Source organism: Carica papaya, chromosome 9, assembly GCF_054855325.1.
Source record: "Carica papaya isolate Zhongbai chromosome 9, ASM5485532v1, whole genome shotgun sequence".
In the NCBI taxonomy this organism is placed as follows: domain Eukaryota; kingdom Viridiplantae; phylum Streptophyta; class Magnoliopsida; order Brassicales; family Caricaceae; genus Carica; species Carica papaya.
The window spans coordinates 14,363,961-14,383,114 of record NC_142317.1 but is presented as its reverse complement, the minus strand read 5'-3'; the positions used below and the strand labels follow the sequence as shown (position 1 = coordinate 14,383,114).

At 35.2% G+C, this 19,154-nt stretch overlaps 1 protein-coding gene across 27 annotated transcripts; it reads right to left on the bottom strand.

Moving 5' to 3' along the window:
* Nucleotides 1–389: 389 nt before the first annotated feature.
* Nucleotides 390–17,011, bottom strand: LOC110807863 (uncharacterized). Of its 27 annotated transcripts, XM_088210767.1 has the most exons (8): nt 16,319–17,011; nt 12,855–15,410; nt 5,077–5,283; nt 4,155–4,762; nt 3,558–3,711; nt 2,292–2,365; nt 733–1,324; nt 390–641 (listed from the first exon to the last, which is right to left on the bottom strand). In XM_088210767.1, the coding sequence occupies exon 2, from the start codon at nt 15,271–15,273 to the stop codon at nt 12,964–12,966; it is 2,310 nt and encodes a 769-aa protein (XP_088066893.1). In that variant the 5' UTR covers nt 15,274–15,410; nt 16,319–17,011; the 3' UTR covers nt 390–641; nt 733–1,324; nt 2,292–2,365; nt 3,558–3,711; nt 4,155–4,762; nt 5,077–5,283; nt 12,855–12,963. The 27 variants fall into 27 exon arrangements, with proteins under 27 accessions (XP_088066893.1, XP_088066892.1, XP_088066900.1 ...); XM_088210766.1 differs by having other exon boundaries at nt 4,155–5,283; XM_088210774.1 differs by having other exon boundaries at nt 3,553–3,634; nt 4,155–5,283.
* Nucleotides 17,012–19,154: the final 2,143 nt, after the last annotated feature.

Sequence of the window (19,154 nt, the reverse complement as noted above, 5' to 3'; positions counted from 1 at the left end):
GGCATTATTGATGAGCGGTTGGTAGGTTGATGGCGGTTGATTGGGAAGATGATTAGCTGCAACTGGATTTGTAGGGTTTACAGGACATTGCCCGGGGCCGCCATGTGCTGGTTGTTTATTAGGATTGCGTTAAGTTGAGCAAGGAGGAAGATGAGGACGGTGAGCACTTGAGGTTTGATCTTTGGAAGCTCCACTGTCATCAGCTTCGTAAACCTTGATTTTATTAGTTTTTGTTCATAAACTCCATTGTTTTTGTCTGGATCGTCCTTGAATTATAACCATAAGCTATTATTTTTGTTATTCTTCTTTTAATTAAAATTGACATCATTGGTGTTTTAGAAAAAAAAAAAAGTAGAAATTTTTAAAAATTATTTTGTAAAAAATATGTATATAACAAATATAAAATTTTTATTTCTCTATCGTGCATATACCAAACTACCTGTTTTGGAGTAGATAAATAACCATCATATCATGTCTAAGTCTATTTATTCATTTATATATATATATATATATATCTAAGTTCCGCCATAAGAGCCTTCCATTAGTTAGGATTTCTTCCCAGACAGGAGATCCATGGCCATGGCTTTGATGCTCCCATTGTCTCCAGTCAGTATTCTGTTGACTTCTTCATCACAAAAACCCTGCCACCAGAACCCATGTTTTCAGAATTTTTTAAACCTCCAGATACATTTTTACTCCACCTCGTAACTTAGTGTGCATAACACAGCTTACCATCTCGTGCAGCTCCTCAAGGATGGGATCCCACTCTGAAACACCACAGAGAGCATCAACAGACTGCTCCAAGTTGTATCCGTTGCTCCTCAGTACTCCTTGCTCAAATCAAACTCCTCGAAATCCATCTCCTCAAGTTCTTTAAGCAGGGTCTTTGCAACAATATCTTCAGTGATTTCCTCTGATAACAATGGCATACCCAGATAAGGAGATGGATTGGAATTATCTACAGGGGCTTTTTTCGTTGGATCACTGATGGGTTATGATGCAGATGAAGATGAAGGGGCCCGTTGAGGATCTAAAGAATAAGCATCCGGCACTGGATCATAAACAGATGGGGGAGAGAGCCTATCAAGGAGCAAAAACATAAGCATCCTGCACACCTTCTTGGTAAAATTCAGTTCCTCTTCTTTTGGCAGTTCGTCCGCTGACTTTATAATGGTCAGTTTAGGCTCATTTGGCCTTGGTCCAAGAATCTCCTGCATATGGAAAGACTGAGGATGGCAAAGTTGCACAGGCTTATATATTCTTTAGCAATCAGTTTCATTACCCATTTCCAAACAAAATATTGCAAAGATCATAGTCTTCTTTCCTGCCAACACAAACACAGATGCATTCAAATCAGTAAATAAATAGAAACTAAATTTGAAAAGAAAAATCATCAGACATGTTGCCAAGGACTAGAATCTCCTACAACTTGAGTGTAATACCCATTGATAATTATTCCTTCCACTAGTTTCATGAGTTGCCAACAACAAAGTCTCTACATTATCATTTTAGGCTACCCCAGCATGATTATCTTTATGCTCTAGTCTCTTTGCATGACACTCTCTACTATAATGATCATATTTTTTCCAATTATAGCACTAAATATGTGAGTAGCATTCATATTAATAGTGATCATATGTTTTGCATTTATGACTTTGGATGCGAGATTTACCTTGAGAATATTGATTCTCTCTTGCTCCTTGTCTTAAAGTTGTTATGAAATTTTCTACTTTGCTACTTCTGAATCTGAGCCTCATTGATTATACTGGGATCTAGGTGTTTCCTTCTCATTCTTTAAATCTACTTTAGCCTTTAAAGCTTGTTCTATTGTGCTCGAAGACCTTTTTATTCATACACATTGTATGACTCTAATGAAGGTTATAAATCATTAAGAGTCATGTTGTCCAAATTTTTTCAATGGCTGTCACCACATAATCAAATCGACTGGACAACGTACGTAAGATCTTTTTCATAACATGTCTCTTTTTTATTTGATCTCTATTATTTTTCATCTCATTTACCAACTTCTCTATTCGTGAAAAATAATCAAGAATACTTTCATCTTTTTCAAATGTTTCAACTTCGCCACAGACCAAGACATGATATAGTTATTGGATGAAACCCACAGCCATCACAGCATTATATCCAGGCACTAGTCAACTGTACAACCAATCCTCAAAAACTTCAGGCACTTTTTAATTACATCCAGAAAGCATTATCATCAACAAGAGCTACTACATCACCATCTTTGTCAGTGTAAGTTTACAGTAAGTTCAGAATCAGAAGCGAACCTGAAGAGACTGATGATTTTTGCCCCAAGTTCACTCATGTCAAGATCAACAGCTCATTTCCACTGACACAAGCACTGAAACGAAGAATGTCTGCTAGTTTTAGCATCTTGTGTCTGCCATCAGGGTAAATTTTATGCATAAAAAGCAATTCAAGTCAAGAAATCAACCAAAGCAAACCAATTCCCCTTGTAAATGCTGGTATACAAGCATGCATAGGCATCAACCTTCCATTCAAGGAGCATCTTTAACATTTTAAGACGCACTCAGGCACAAAGCTATACAAGATATTTATCCTAAATCATGTTAATGCACACACGAGAAATTAAATGAACTACTAGGATTATAATTAACAATTACAGCAACAAACTCTTCTTTGCTAGGCAGAGTTGCTTCATCAAGCAACCATCGAAGTGCTAAACTGTTACACCATTTACATAGAAAATTTCCAGTCTGTTCCCCAGGGTAGAATTTTATTTTTCTCATTATGATGGTGCATAGCCGTGATAAGGTTTTATTTATTATTGGAGTATTTTTAGTTTATTATTTAAGAATCTTAATAAATTTAGGAGTTTATTTTTTTAATTAGTATCATATTCTATTTGTATTAGGATTCGTATTCCTAATTCTATTATATTACTATTTCCTAGTTTAATTCTAGTTGGAAAAAGATTATTATGATAGCTTGTAATTTCGCTTATCGATCATTCAAATATTCAATAATACTTCTTAGTATTTCTCCCAATTTATTGTATGAATCAATCAACCCTTAGGCCTGATGCCTAAGAACCCTAGTGATATCTAGGTTCTTTTTTCCTGATTTCTTAGTAGGAAAATTAACCATAATTTGTCCAACATCATATTAGCCGTCCAGTTTCTTCAGTTCCCTGATTTCATCCTTGACTCGAACTAACTGTCCTGTGACAAACTGCTGACTCTTACAACATACTTCACTGTGATGCAGAAAACTGATTTTAAGTGACAAATGATAAATTGTGAACTACCATTATCCTCAACACAAAATCCAGAGTGAATGAACCATTTGATTTAATTGCATTTATATCATGTTAGCTCTTCATGTATTGCACTTTTCTGAATAAAGGTTCAGATTCACTAACTGCCTCACTTCAAGCTCCAAAAACCTCCATCTATTGTTACCTGCAGTTTCATGTAATACTAGATCATTCCCATACATAACAGTTGTTGTTTGTACCCAAAAGTGATTGATGTCTAGAGCCTTACAAGTTTTGCAAGAGACTTGTACCTTACCTCTAGATGGCGACACCAACAATCTTTTCATTCTTTCTCATGAATCATGCTGACAACTCAATAAGTTTCTTCTCGCTCTGCACGATTAGCATTGTTGTAGGTTCAATATGAAATATTGACCATTCATAGAATGACATGGCGTGTTAACAATTTCCTATAACAGAAAGTATAAACTAAAACTGGTAAATATGTAGTGTGTTAGATATGAAGAAACATTCTATTAAATAAGATAATGGGGTGATGATTTCCATTGATTATCGGCATAAATACCTAATTCGCCTCCGTATTATTTTGTTTTAATCAAATTTAACCCTGTTTCAACAGATTTTGTTCAACAGGTTTACCGTCAATGTGGGAAGAACAGTATCAGTTAGTAATTGATCAGAATCTGTTGAAACTATTACAGTTATGGCAGTTGAACGACATCAGTTAGTAGCTTAACAGAATCTGTTGTAACTATTCGTAAGCTGTTAAATCAACTATAAATAAGCTGTAGGAGAAGATCAAGAATAAATTTTGGCAGACTTAATAATAGACTATTACTTTCTTTCTTTTTGTATTATATGGAGTAGTCAAAGCCACGTAATTTGACTACACCTTATTGCTGTATCACTGAAGTCGTCTTTTTTCCAGTAGATATTTCAAACTCCTTTAATCTGCTTTGACAATAAAAGAGGCAGCTTCTAAACAATGTTGCCACTTCGAGACTGCATGCAATACTGCCATTGATTCCCTTTCATACACGGACCGAGACTTATTTCTTGCACAAAGGAGCTTCTTGCATTAGGACAACTCCTTACATGTCCCCCAAGCATCAGTTCTCCAACAAAAGGCTTAGAAAAATCTGGTAGCCCTAAAACAGAGCCGTTGTCATGACTTCCTTCAATTTATCAAAAGCTGCAACTGCTTCTGTACTCCACAAGAAGCCACTTTTTTCAGCCTGATAGAGAGGGCTTGCTGATCACTCCATACCCTTTGATGAATTTGCGATAATATCCCGTTAGCCCCAAAAATCCACACGAACTTTTCACTGTTTTGGGTTGTGGCCATTTCACCACAACTTCAATTTTCTAAGGATCCATTCTTACTCCATTTCTGGAGATAAAATGGTTCAAATACTTGATTTCTGTCTGCAAGAAGGAACATTTAGATCTTTTGCAAAAAGCTGATGTTCCCTTAACAGTTCCAACACTCTTCTCAAGTGGCTGCAACGTTCATCAATAGTTGAACTATAAATTAGAATGTCATTAGAAAACACCAGCTTGGACTTCATTAATTGATCTTGAAAAACATGATTCATTAGATCCTAGAAAGTGGCCAGTGCATTTGTCAACCCAAATAGCATTACTTCGAATTTGTAATAGCCATGATGAGTGCAAAATGCAGTTTTTGGAATATCATATTCTTTGTCTTTGATATGATGATATCCAGATCTAAGATCAATTTTAGAAAAGATTGACACACTGCATAATTCATCCAACAAATCATCAATAATAGGAATCAGAAATTTATCTTTTACCATAATGGAGTTCAGCTCATAGTAATCGATGCAAAATCCACGCGTTCCATCTTTTTTCTCCACCAAGGGCCTTATGTTGACCAGTTGCAACCGTGGCAGATTTTTTTCTTCTGTTTGCCTATTCTGATCACCATTTTCTTCACCAGTGCCTACAACACGGAAAACATTCCTCCTATTTGCTGCTGATCTTGTACCAATTTTTTCACACTGCCATTGGTTATAGGAATTAATTTATCAGAGTCAGTGGAGCCATCGAATGTAATCTCTGGTTCTTTAAATTTGAATTTTGACTTTTGAATTGAAAAAATCAAAAATTAAGGAACTAAATTGCTTCATCCAATCTACCTCCAAAATCACATCACATTAAATTACTTTGACATCGTAACAGACTTGATAATTCTGCATGATCCACTTTACCCCTTTGCATTCTTTTCTGCTTGTAATTTTCTGCCCAGTAGTCACAATCACTGTGAAGGCCTTCTTGCTGACAACTCTATTTTTCATCAGCTTAGCAATTTTTACATCAACAAACGAGTAGGAACTGCCACTATCCAGTAAGATTATCACCTCCGTTCTTTTCATGATCCCTTGGATTTTCAATGTTCCTCCAATAGAAATTCCTTCCATTGCTTGTAGGGACAATCTTCCCATATCCTCTTTTTCACGAGCAATTGCGTCCTCCTAATTATCTTTTTCTACTTCAGGTTCCAGACTTTCTTCCAAGGCCATTAACGTTTTAACCTTGCACTGATGTCCCAGGAAATTTGTTCTCCACATAGAAAAAAGGGATTGGATTCTTCTTGGTATATGTCTCATTCTGCTGGTTGTTTTTATATTGTATTCCTTTTTGGTTGGGCATGAGTTTGGGACAAATTTCTGAGGAGGAGTATATTGTCCTGTACCTGAGAAATATTGACTTTTTACCATCGCCATTATTGATTGTTCTTGCAGCAATGCTTGCTCAAATGCTTGATTTAAAGTATGCGGTTTAAGTAGTTTAATCATAGGTCTCATTTCAGTCTTCAGTTCACTAACAAAACTAGAGATAAAGTATATTTCAGTTACTGTAGGGTTATCACTCATCATCACGGCCCTTAAATTCTCGTGTTGCTCCCGATGCTCTATCACAGAACTCACTTGCACCAGCTTATTGAACTCTACAATGAAATCTCTTCGGTTTGGTCAAGGATATCGTCTACACAATTCTTCCACAAACAGATCCCATTATTCAGGGCCATTCCATGCTTGCCATCTGAAGAACCAAACATCCACCTTTTCTCCCAAAAATATGGATGTTGTTTCCACTCAATGCTCATTGGGAGTCCCATTCACTGAAAAGTATTTCATGTATCTTCTGATCCAGCCAAATGGATTTTGAAGAAAATTGAGAGAAAATATTCTTCATTTTTTGATGAATGATTTCCACACATATATATACAAGTCTACTACCCTAACAACCTAACAAATTTTGGAGAGAAACCTAACAAAATTCTGTTTCTAAGGACAAATTTGTTGTAACAAATTTGTTGGTGATTCTCTCCATTTATAGCACATAATAGCTGTAAATGGTTCCTCCATTTACAGCACATAACAGTTGTAAATAACCATTTTTAATCCTAATTTATTATTCTAATTATTATATTTTCTACATTCCCCCTCAATCTAGTTTACGTATATGTTGAGTAAATCTATATTAGATATTATGTCATCAAAGGTTTTCTTAGGAAGAGTTTTACTTAGAATATCTGCGATCTGTTGATTGGTTAAAATATGCATCAGAGTTATAGTCCCATCTTCCAATTTTTCTCCAATGAAATGATGATCAATCTCCACATGTTTAGTTTTATCGTGATGTACTGGATTTTTTGCCTTACTAATTGTTGATTGGTTGTCGCACCAGCATATTGTTGAGAACTTTTAATTCTTCAAATATTCTCTTCAACTATACACCTTCACAAATACCATGAGCGAGAGCTCTAAATCATATTCTGCACTGCTGCGAGACACAACAGACTGTTTCTTGCTTCTCCAGGTAACTAGGTTACCCCAAAGATAGGTACAATATCCTGACGTATATCTCCTGTCGTTTGTAGAACCTGCCCAATCCGCATCCATGTAAATTTCAACACCCTTTCTGTCTGTTTTTTGAAAGAATAAACCTTATCCTGAAATTTTCTTGAGATACCTCAAAATCCGATACACAGCACTCATGTGATTTTCTGTTGGCTGACGCATGAACTGACTTATTGTACTTACTGCAAAACTAATGTCTGCTCTTGTGTGAGCCAAATAAATAAGTTTCCCAACAAGTCTTTGGTATCTCCCTTTGTCAACCATTTTATTACTGATTCTGGATCCAAGTTTGATAACTGAGTCCATAGGGGTGTCAGCAGGCTTACTTCCTAGCATCCCATTCTCTTTTAGGAGATCTAGAATGTACTTTCGTTGAGAAACTGAAATCCCATTTTTTGATCTAGCTACTTCCATACCGATGAAGTACTTTAGTGCTCCAAGATCTTTTTTTTCAAATTCTTTGGACAAAAATTCTTTAAGTTTCTGAATCTTCTCAAAGTGATCTCCTGTAAGAATGATATCATCAACATATACAATTCAAATAGTCTTTTTACCTGATATGCAATGTTTGACGAACAATGTATGGTTGGATTGACATTGTTCATATCTTTTATGTTTTACAGCTCTTGTGAATCTGTCAAACTATGCTCTTGGAGATTGTTTTAAGCCCTAGAGTGATTTTTTCAATTTATACACTTTCTGAGAGTTGTTAGTTAATTCGAACCCTGGTGGTATATTCATATACACTTCTTCCAAATCGCCATTAAGGAATGCATTCTTTACATTTAATTAATATAGTGACCAGTCAAGGTTAGATGCAAGTGAAAGGAGTACTCGAATAGTATTGTGTTTGGCAACTGGTGCAAACGTCTCCTGATAATCTATACCATATGATTATGTATAACCTTTGGCTACCAGGCGGGCCTTAAGCCTGTTCACACTCCCATCTATATTATATTTGGTTGTAAAAACCCATTTGCATCCCACTTGACGCTTTCCTGGAGGAAGATCAGTTAGTTCCCATGTCTCATTCTTTTCAAGTGCCCTGATATTATCTAGGACAGCTAACTTCCATTCTGGAATTTCCAAAGCCTTATGTATTGTTCTGAGTTCAGGTGAACTGCTGTCTATTCTGCTCACAAAAACATGATGTTCTGAGGATAATTTGTCTAATAAAACATAGTCCTGTATAGGATGTTTGGTGCATGTTCGAGTGCCCTTCCTCAAAGCAATAGAAATATCATAATCAACGGAATCAAGAGTTAGTACAGAGATTACGTTACCTGGATTAGTGGGGAATTCATGGCAGTGCTTGGATAATTCGGGTGCTTTTCCTTTGTTTCTTCTTGTATAGACACGTAATTCACTCGTTGCAGGTAATGTGCTTTCTATAACAGGTTTTGGTTCTGATTTCTTTTGTGAGATTTCGGGTTCAATCTCCAAGGAAGGTTTGTCTGGTTTGTGGGTAGAGAAGTGGTACACACACATCCCACAACTGATATTCCTGAGTGAATGTCTCCCCCTAAATATCAGTGATGGGATAAAATGGTTGATTCTCAAAAAAGGTGACGTCCATGGTATTATAAAATCGGCAGGTTTCTGGAACTAGACATTTGTATCCTTTTTTATTTGCAGAGTACCCAACAAAAATACACTTTATTGCTCTTGGATCTAATTTTCCACGAAGATGTTTATGAATGTGGATATATGCTAAACACCCAAATACTTTAAGTGGCAAAGTGTTTAAGATGTGAGAATCATGAAAGATTTTTGAGAGAATAGTGTATGATGATTGAAACTGTAAAATACGGGAAGGCATCCAATTAATCAAATAGGTAGCTGTAAGGACAGCCTCTCCCCAAAGATATTTTGGTACATGTGTGGTGAACATGAGAGATTTAGCAACCTCAAGAATGTCTGTTTTTTCTTTCGGCTATGCCGTTTTGCTGTGGAGTATGAATGCAGGAGGTTTGATGAATATTGCCATGTTCAGTAAAGTATTTTTCAAGAGTATTTTAAAAATATTCACAAGTATTGTCGGATTTCAATACTTGGATGGTAGCATGAAATTGGGTTCGAATCATTGTATGAAATTTTTTAAATAGGGATCCCACTTCAGAATTTTCCTTCATGAGAAATACCCAAGTAATTCTTATATGGTCATCAATAAAAGATACAAAACACCTAGTTCCGGAGACGTTGGAAACCCTGAAAGGGCCCCAAACATCACTGTGAATTAATGCAAATGGTTTAGATGGTTTATATGGTAGACTATGGAATGAACTTCAAGTATGTTTAGAAAATTGGCAAACATCACACTGTAATGAAACTGGATCTTTTCCTTCAAATAGTAGTGGAAACATCCTTTTTTTGTACATGAAGTTTGGATGTCCTACTCTATAGTGCCACAACATAATATCATGATCATTATTTTTGGAAATAAGAACAGAGTTTTCACATACTGCATTGTGAACTTGTCTTTTAGAGGTGTTGACTTGAAACAAATATAATCTCGAGCTCATCCTAGCACCACCAATCGTCCTCCCCGAGTCCAAATCCTGGAAATTACACATATTAGAAACAAATTTCGCAGCACATTTCAAATCTTCACATAGCTTGCTGACAACCGACAAATTACAATCCAAATTCAGAACATGGAGAACTGAACAGAGTCAAATTTGGAGACAAATTTACAGAGCTCATTCCTGCCACTTTTGAGAGAGAACCATCTACAATTCTGATTGAAATATTTTCTTCACATCTTCTGTAATTTTGGAACATTGAGAAATCGCCACTCATATAATCAGATGTTTCAGAGTCTACCACCCACACCTGTCCTTTTTCTAAAAGAGCAGATAAACTATGAATATTACCTTTGTGTGCCACAGAGGCACTGACCAGGTGAGATTTCTTAGACAAGATTTGTTAGAGGGCTTCCAACTGTTCAGGGGTAAATGAGTCTTTTCTCATCTCATCAAAAATTACTTCCTCAGCCGTCATGTGATTTCCTCGAAGATTGCTGGAGGTCTCTGCTTTCGACATTTCCACTTACCCGAAGGTGGTTTCCAGTCACTTGGCTTGCCGTGAAGCTTCCAGCAACGTTCCTGAGTGCGCCCTAGCTTCCGACAGTGGTTGCACCAGGGCCTTGTCTTCTTCGTTCGACTGTCAATCGTTCGGGTTGTGAAAGTTGAAGAATTTTCAGTCTGGTGAGGTTGGTCATTCTCTCCCATCATGATCTCCCGACGACTCTCCTCGCATCGAACCTCAGACAAAACTTCTCGAAGACTCGGTAAGGGTTTGGTGCTCAGAACACGTCCCCGAATAGTGTCGAGATTTTTGTTTAGCCCTAGCAGGAATTTGAAGACTCGTTTTTCTTCCACAAAGATTTTGAAGTTTTTCGCGTCCTCGGGGCAGTTTCAGTGATGCTCTTCGAAGGCGTCCATCTGTTGCCAATTTCGACTAAGGATACTGTAATACTGGGTGAGACTGAGTTCTCCTTGTCGAAGGTCATGAAGAGTTGACTCGATTTCGAATATTGCAGAGGTATTTTGCTTGCTGGAGTAGAGTTCCTGTGCTGCCTTCCAGATTTCATGAGCAGTTTCGTAGAGAAGGAAATTCTCTCCGATTTCAGGAGTCATTGAGGTAATGAGCCAGGACATGACCATATTGTCTTCGATCTCCCAGGTTTGTGCATTTGCATTGGATGCTGGAGGAGGCATGAGCTCGCCAGTGAGGTGCCCATAACGCCCCCTTCCGCGGATGAAGAGACGGACAAACGACGACCATTGAAGGAAGTCGCTGCCATCGAGTTTATGTCCTGTGATACAGGATGATGGTAGTTCACTTACAGCTCTGATTGTTGCTGTGTGATGATAAGAACCAGAGGAAACTTTTAGTGGAGAGGATGGAAGCTCACCCGATGCCATTTTTTATTACGGCTCAGCAGGGTTTGATATCAATTTCTTTTTGGATCAGGTATTGCTCTGATACTATGAAGAAATTGAGAGAAAATATTCTTCATTTTTTTATGAATGATTTCCACATATATATATACAAGTCTACTACCCTAACAACCTAACAAATTCTGGAGAGAAATCTAACAAAATTCTGTTTCTAAGGACAAATTTGTTGTAACAAATTTATTGGTGATTCTCTCCATTTACAGCACATAACAGCTGTAAATGGTTCCTCCATTTACAACACATAACAGTTGTAAATAAGCATTTTTAATCCTAATTTATTCTTCTAATTATTATATTTTCTACAGATTTGTACTGTCAAAGACTAGAATTTCAATCTTAGGTACCAAACTCAAATTTTCAACTAGATATTGCTTGCTATTGCTGCTTCCTCCAGTTTCTCGCACCTCTGACTTTGGCAGAATACACTTATCTGCTGGATTAAGCTGGGGTTGGGTCATTGGCATCAACTTGGCTTTGGTTTCTTCTGAATCAAACAGCTCTAATTCCACTTTGTCAGGAGCTCTAGACATGAACTCTGACTTGTCAATAGTAATCTAGTTTTATGACTGATATAGGTGAGAAAAGAAGTTAAGATGTGGAGGGAGAGAATAGAACTAAGTTGAGAGAGAGAGAAAAAGAAAGAGAAAGTATGTTATATTATTAAGTCTGCCAAAAATTATCATCAATCTTCTCCTACAGCTTATTTATAGTTGACTTATACCTAACAACTTGCTAACAGTTACAACAGATCCAACAGATCCTGTTCAGCTACTAACTAATGTCATTCAACTGAAATAACCATAACAGTTTCAACAGATTTTGTTCCATTACCAACTGACACTGTTCTTCTTCCCACGTTGACGATAAACCTTAAAGGGTTTACTGACAAAGGTATGCAGAAAGTCATTTACTTGCCAGCAGTTCATCTTGGTTACACATGGTTAAGCATCTAAATACAAAGATGGAAAGGATTTCTTTAAAGGGCCTCCCTCTACAGAAATAGTGATTAGCAATATGCTTTGGATCACCAATGTAAATATTTTTGCTACAAGTTATAAAGAACATGGCACATTGTAGTGCGCAAGACCATAAGCAAAGGTTTTTATCCAACTGTAGCACTTAAGGACAAGCTCCCTTTTAAAGAGGGAAAGTGATGTTATGGACTCTTAAATCAGTGAAGTCCACAACACTAGCAAGTTTATTTCGTTTTCCAAGAAGCTTATTTCAGTTTTCTATGTTCTGTTCAGTTTCAATTACTTGCATTTTAGGTAGTTTTACTGTGGGTGGTCACGCATGTAGTGGGTAGTTTTATTTTCTTCTTGTTACTAGGTATATCTACAGAATGTGGGTTCTCTCGAATGAGTCCATTTCTCGTTTCCAACCATAGACAATAAACAAAGAAAGCATCTAACTCCAGCCTTCAATCTGATTTTACCCTTTTTACACCCATTACTAGATCCCCTAAATAGTGGTTATAACATGAACATTAAAAAAAAAGAACTTTAGTAATAAACAAATGAAATAATGAGAAGCAAATAAACATGAAAGAGACTGAAAAAACGAAATGAAAACCGGATGACAAAACAAGACCATAAAAATGTGACTTTCTATTTGAAAGGCGAATAGTATTCATCAGAGAGAATATTTTGCTAAGAGAAATATGAATTAGAAAAATAGAAACTAGAACTTTTCTAAGAGAATATTTTTAATTCCTTGAAATTTAATGTATAAAGAGGAGTCTACCTGCTTCTGTGACCTTTTGTGATGGGTACTTATGTGGCAAAGAGAACAAGTGTGATTCTCCACTTTAGGATGAAGGAAATAATAATCCACCAATATTCCAAATCAATGATCATATTACTTGGCCAGTTATGACAGGCATTTCCCCTAATACCTTATACGCAACATAGTCTGGAGAGATACCCTTCTGTTTCATTTCGTAAAACAGCTCATAGGCTTTATCAACATTTCCAAGTCCTTGGTACCCAGCAATGAGAGAAGTATAAGTAACTACATCAGGAGTAATTTTGTTTTTTTCCATTTCATCAATCAACGAATGAGCCATATCCAAGCGCCGTAACTTGCAAAATCCATCAATTAAACATGTGTATGTGACAGCAGTGGGTGAATGGCCTTTTCGCAACATTTCATCAAACAAAGCCCAAGCCCTCTTCATATCACCAATTCTACAAAATCCAGCTATAACAGATGTATAACAAATACTATCTGGTGTCAATCCCTTTTCAATCATTTCTTTAAATAAACTGTACGCTTCAGACATTTTGCCCCTTTGAGAGAACACGTTGATAAGAATTGTATATGTAACTGTGCTTTCTGTAACCCCAAGTTTAAACATTCTTGCATACAACTTCAAAACCTTCCTTGGACTTGACTGTCTAGCGAATTCATACAAAAGAGTGGAACAATGAACACCATGAAGTACATTCTTCTTAAGCATTAAAGGAAGAAGTTCAAATGCTTTTTCCAATTTTCTTCTTTTGCACAAATTATTGATGACTGAACTGTACGTATATGAATTAGGAATAACCCCAAGGTCTTGCATAAACTTAAGCAGTTCTAATGCTTTCTTTAAGTGCCCATCTTTGCAATATCTATCAACTATAACATTAAAGGTGAAAGTATTTGGCAAGACACCAGTTTGCTGCATGACACAGAAAAGCTCCAGTGCTTTGTCTAAGAACCCCATCTTACAAAATCCATGAACCAGCCAAGCAAAACTATAAATGTTTGGAACCAAACCACTGGTGATCATCTCCTCCAACAGGTTTATGGCAGATATCAGATCTCCCTGAATGCAGAACCCAATTATTAAGTGGTTATAAGACGTCTGGTCATACTCATAACCTGAAGCACCAAGGTTACGAAAAATTTCTAGTGAAATTTCCTTCATTCCACTCTTACAAAGACCGATAAAGAGTGAACTATATGTACAAAGAGAAGGCTTTATACTAAAATGCATCATCTCCTCAATCAAATTGAGACCTTTCTCAACATCCCCTTTCTTGCAAAATCCATCAACCAAAGGGCTGTAACTATAAATATCTGGTGATATTCCTTGGCTCTTCATTTCTTCCAAAACCTTCAAAGCTTCATACACTTCACTTTTTTGACAATAGCCATAGATAATGGCATTATAGCAATAAGAATTGAGAGGTTTGTTTTCAGATTTCAAATTCTGAATAAATTCCAAGGCAATTTCAACACAACCAGCTCTACTTAGTCCATCGATATATGTACCATATGTTACAACAGTCGGGTTTTCTCCATTATTCTCCATATCTTCTAGAATCTCAGTTGCTTGTTTGATATCTATTTCCTGCTCATGACATCCTTTGCAATAAAAGTTCATCATAATTGTATATGTGTAAACGTTGGGGGATGGCCCAGAATTCTTCATGTCCTTAAATAAACTCTTGACAAGTTTCACTCTGCTTGCTTCTACCAAGCACTTGAGCAAAAAATTGCATGAACAAATTCTTAATTCAAACCCTGTTTTCTTAGCTTGTAGAAATACATCCATGGCATTCTCTAGCATTGAGTTTGATGCAAACGTTCTCATAAGCATATCAGACACAATAGCAGATCTTTCAACATGCTCGTATGAATCCAATAAAATAGGAAATAAGTCATACAAATTCAAATTGGCTTCTCTATAGTACAAAACAATGTCTCTAAGCAAAGAATGTACTTCCATTTGCATTCCTGCCGATGCAAACACTTGAACAATGATTCTGAATGCATTAATCGAATCAATCCAATCATGCCTCCTTACAGCTCTAGAAAATCTTATTTCCCGGGCAACTTCCCAACTTAAAGACTTGCAAAGTCTCACAACTAGGCAGCATAACTTATGCGTTTTAGGAACATTACACGTCTTCTTCTGAGCACCAAACTTCATCCTTGGACCATTGGATCTATCAACTGCATTAGTTTCAATCATGAGACTATCCTCAAACACATGATCTTCCAAAAGAAGAGCAGAAGAAGCCGAGTAATACACCCTAAAACAGCACTTTTCAATAAAAAAAACAAGGCTCTGGATAGGCTTGGATTGAACCAAACATCTTCTTGTATAAGAGAACATTAAAACCCTAATTGAGCTAATGAATGTGAAACCTAACAAAGGATAAGTAACCAACATTAACGAACAAGACCACTACCATAGGACGAAGCATAAGTATGTAGTTCCTGTATCAAATCCAAGCATCCTATCAACAAAGTTGTCGGCTACAATGCCTAATCTTTGAAGTGTTGAGTACTTTGTATTAAGCTAAGAACCTTGAATAAGAAACCAACGAACACACTAGTCAATTTACCATAGTGAGAGCAAGCATAGAAATTGAAAAAATAGGAAAAAGAAACAATTTCAAGAAGAAAAATCAAGAAACAATAACGATTCTCTAACCCGACTTTAAGAACATAAACTTATTGCTTTCTACTATCTAGAAAATTGAAAACATTGATCGACTTTCCATGGAACCAAGATAATGAAACACGACTACTACTCATCAGTAATAGTCACATTAGCTTATGGGTGTCGCAACCCCTCAAAAATAAAATATTTTTGTTCAAGATTACAAATGGGAAGTCGCTATTGATCTTAATAGGAGTAGAATCAAACATTAACACATTCACCGGCATGAAAAGAGTAACTAAGTTTGGAAAATGGTCCTGGGTGTAAGACACCCACTTAATTGCAAAGGCTTCAATAATTTTGGTTAAGAATTATCTACTTATGTTATAAGTTAAAAGACAAATAAATCATGAGCAAAACCAAAGCTCTTAAATCCAGTTAGATTGATTCATGACAGGAAAATGCAAAAAACAGTAACTAAATGAGAAAAGTTAATGGCAAGGCAGCACTAACAGATGATAATTCTTAGCAAGCAAATAAATTCTAAGATCATCTTAAGAACCAGTTTTCGTGCATTTAAATCTTTTCCTCAAAAAAGCATAGGAGAAAAGATGACCAAACCCAAACTGACAAGCATACTTAGGAATATGTGAAAACAAAACAAGGCTCAAATACCATAAGTTACCTCAATGATAAACCAAATTCATCAGTATGCATTCAATGTTCACACATCTGAATATCCATGAATAACCCATTTATATAAGTTTTGTGATAATTCAAAAAAAAAAAAAAGGAGAGAAAAGATGATCAAGAAGGAAGGAGGCTATGTTACCTACTAGAAGACGAGGTCCCCCTTTTCTAGAACTTGAAGAAACCCAAAAATGAGTCCCCTTTCTTCGGAATTTGCTTCCCAGTTCTCCCCTTTTTCTGCCTTGCTTCCCTCAAGTTCTTTTCTCCATTTCTTTCTTCAATTTTCCAGAAACAGAGGGAAGAGCTTAAGTTCTCACCCCTTCTATGCTTTGTTTCTCTCTTCCTTCCCTCTTTTCTTCTTCCCACTTTTCCCTCTTTCTTTGCACTCTCCTATAAGTGCTAGGTTTCTTCCTTGCTTCTCAAACCCGTATGCCCACCATTTTTCCCTTGCTCTTTACTCAGTCTCGACCCCTTTTTATAGCCGAATTCGGCCACCTACACTGCTCCAAGTCACGGTTCTCTTTGTTACTCTTTGCTCTTTTCTCGTTATGTCTTTTGTCCTCTTCTCGTCTTCGTCGAGTCTCACTGCCGTGCTATTTCTTCTTCCATGTCGCTGTCCTCGGTTTCGTCTTGCTCACAATCATCATCACGACCTAGAGCCCATCATCACATCGTCCGCACACCAATCCTCGCCGCCTGTAACACTTGCTCGCATCTTCACGCCAACATATACTCAGCTCGATCACCATCGTCTACCCTAAGCCTTAAGCCCTCTCTTTTCTTCGTCAACATCAGAAGCGGGAAGAAGAAGACAGTGAAAACCTGAAACGACGTCGTATTCGGTGTTCAAGGGGATTGAACTGGTTTGGGCTCAAATTTCATGGTCTTCAATTCCGGGTTAGGTTTGGCAAAACTTAGTTTTGTAACGATTTTGGGCCTAAGAGAGATGGACTGGGCTTCATGAATTTTGGACTTTTCTTTTTTTCTTCCCCTCTCATTTCCTTCTTTTCTTTCTCTTCATTTTTTTTTCCTTTTTCCCTTTTCTATCTTGGATTAAAAAAAAAAAAAAAAAAATTCTTCACTTTTCCTCCTTTTTTTTTTTTTTTTTTCTTTTTGAAGCAACATAATGACAAAAATAGTGTGAGTAAATTAAATAAACAGTTCGTGTTAATCGTTTAAATTGAATTTTTTTAATGCAAACTTAAGTTACAATAAAACTTATTATTATAGAAGAAACTAATGAATATAAATTTTCAAAAACATATACATGTGATGAAAAATATAAAGAAAACGTGTCTATTGAAATAGAAAAAATAAGAACAATTATGTCTTCTTAAAAATATAAATTTTGAATTCTATCAAAACTTATTTGTAAAGAATTTTATAGAATTCAACGCCAAAGAGAGACTTAAACTACTAATCAGATTTAGTTATCTATAACTCAATGAAGAAATTAAAGCAGAAATTGGTCGATATATTAGTCTCACCTTAGTACCAAAATTTTACACCCTTAGGCAATTATATATCTTTATTATGTATATTACTGAAGAGAATAACTGATCATAAAATTTATTAAAATTTTATCGAAAAGCTCAAGAATCAATGTTTTATATCACTCACCATTTTTAAATTACGAACAAATTTTTTTCTAACTATGAGAGAATAATGCAAATATATTAACTTTTAATTTCTTATAAATTAGATATTATAATTATATTAATATAAAACTATTATGTTTTTTTATAGTCTATTATTATAGTTTTAGTACATTCACAATTTTATCTTTATTAGTATTTGATTTTTTTATTTGTATTAGCAGTGTTACTTCTAATCTTAGTAGTATTGTTGTTTTTTATCTCATTATAAGTGGTATTTCTAATCAGTTTTAGTATTTTTTGTTTAGTTCTACTTGAAAAAATTTAGTTAATACTATATAAGTACTTTTTTAACCTTCTTAAGATAATCATTCCATTATCAATAACTTCAAACATTTTTCAATTTACGGTTGTGTGATACACTAAAATTTTTAAATTTAACATTTAAAATTCTTAAATTTAATGTTTAAAAATTTTATGTGAAAATTTATGTTTTGATTGTTAAAATAGTTGCTACTTTATTCTTTTGTGTAATTACGTGTAAATACATGACAATATTCGTAATTAGGCGTGTATCTCAAAGTTTTTGATCTCTTTTGTCTCTCTTACGAAAATTGTCTTAAAGCTTTTAATATTCTTTATCTCTCTTACAAATATTGTCAATCTTCCAACTTTTTCTTTGATTCTTAATTTAGATTATGCACTAAATTTGATATTTATTTTTAAAACCTTAAATACATTATTATCTTATATATAAATTATATCATGGCTACTACACAATTCCGTCCATTTTACATAACTTTAGAGGTTAAATTTTCTTTGAGACCTTTTTTCCAACATAGTTTTTCACATGCATTAACCATAAAGTCCTATGCCTAAAACATTATAAGAAAATGATATGACAGTTGCAATATTTTAGTAATCAATAACAAAAAAAAAAAAAAAATCGAATAAATAATATATACATATAATGAATTAATTATATTAAAGCATTAGATTTTCCTTAAAATATCATATAACAAATCGTTGTAAATATCAATTTTATAAACTTTTGTTTTTTTCTATTCAAGTTTTAGAAAGGCTCTCAACGTAGATAAAAAAAGAAAACGAATTTAGCAATATGAATCTAAGATAAATATTAGTATTAACTCACTTTCTTACATTGATAATAATGTGTGCAGAGAGTAAAGTATTTTTTACATTATTTTTATAAGATTCATTTATTTATTTACAATAACTCTATGGTATTAATAAATTTGTACATCAAATTATATATTGTTAGAAAGGTGTCAATGGAAACTTTCAACCCACGCCCAAATTGTATGATGAGAGAAAATTGAAGCTAAAAAATAACAGTTTTATATTCTAATTTAATTAATCAAA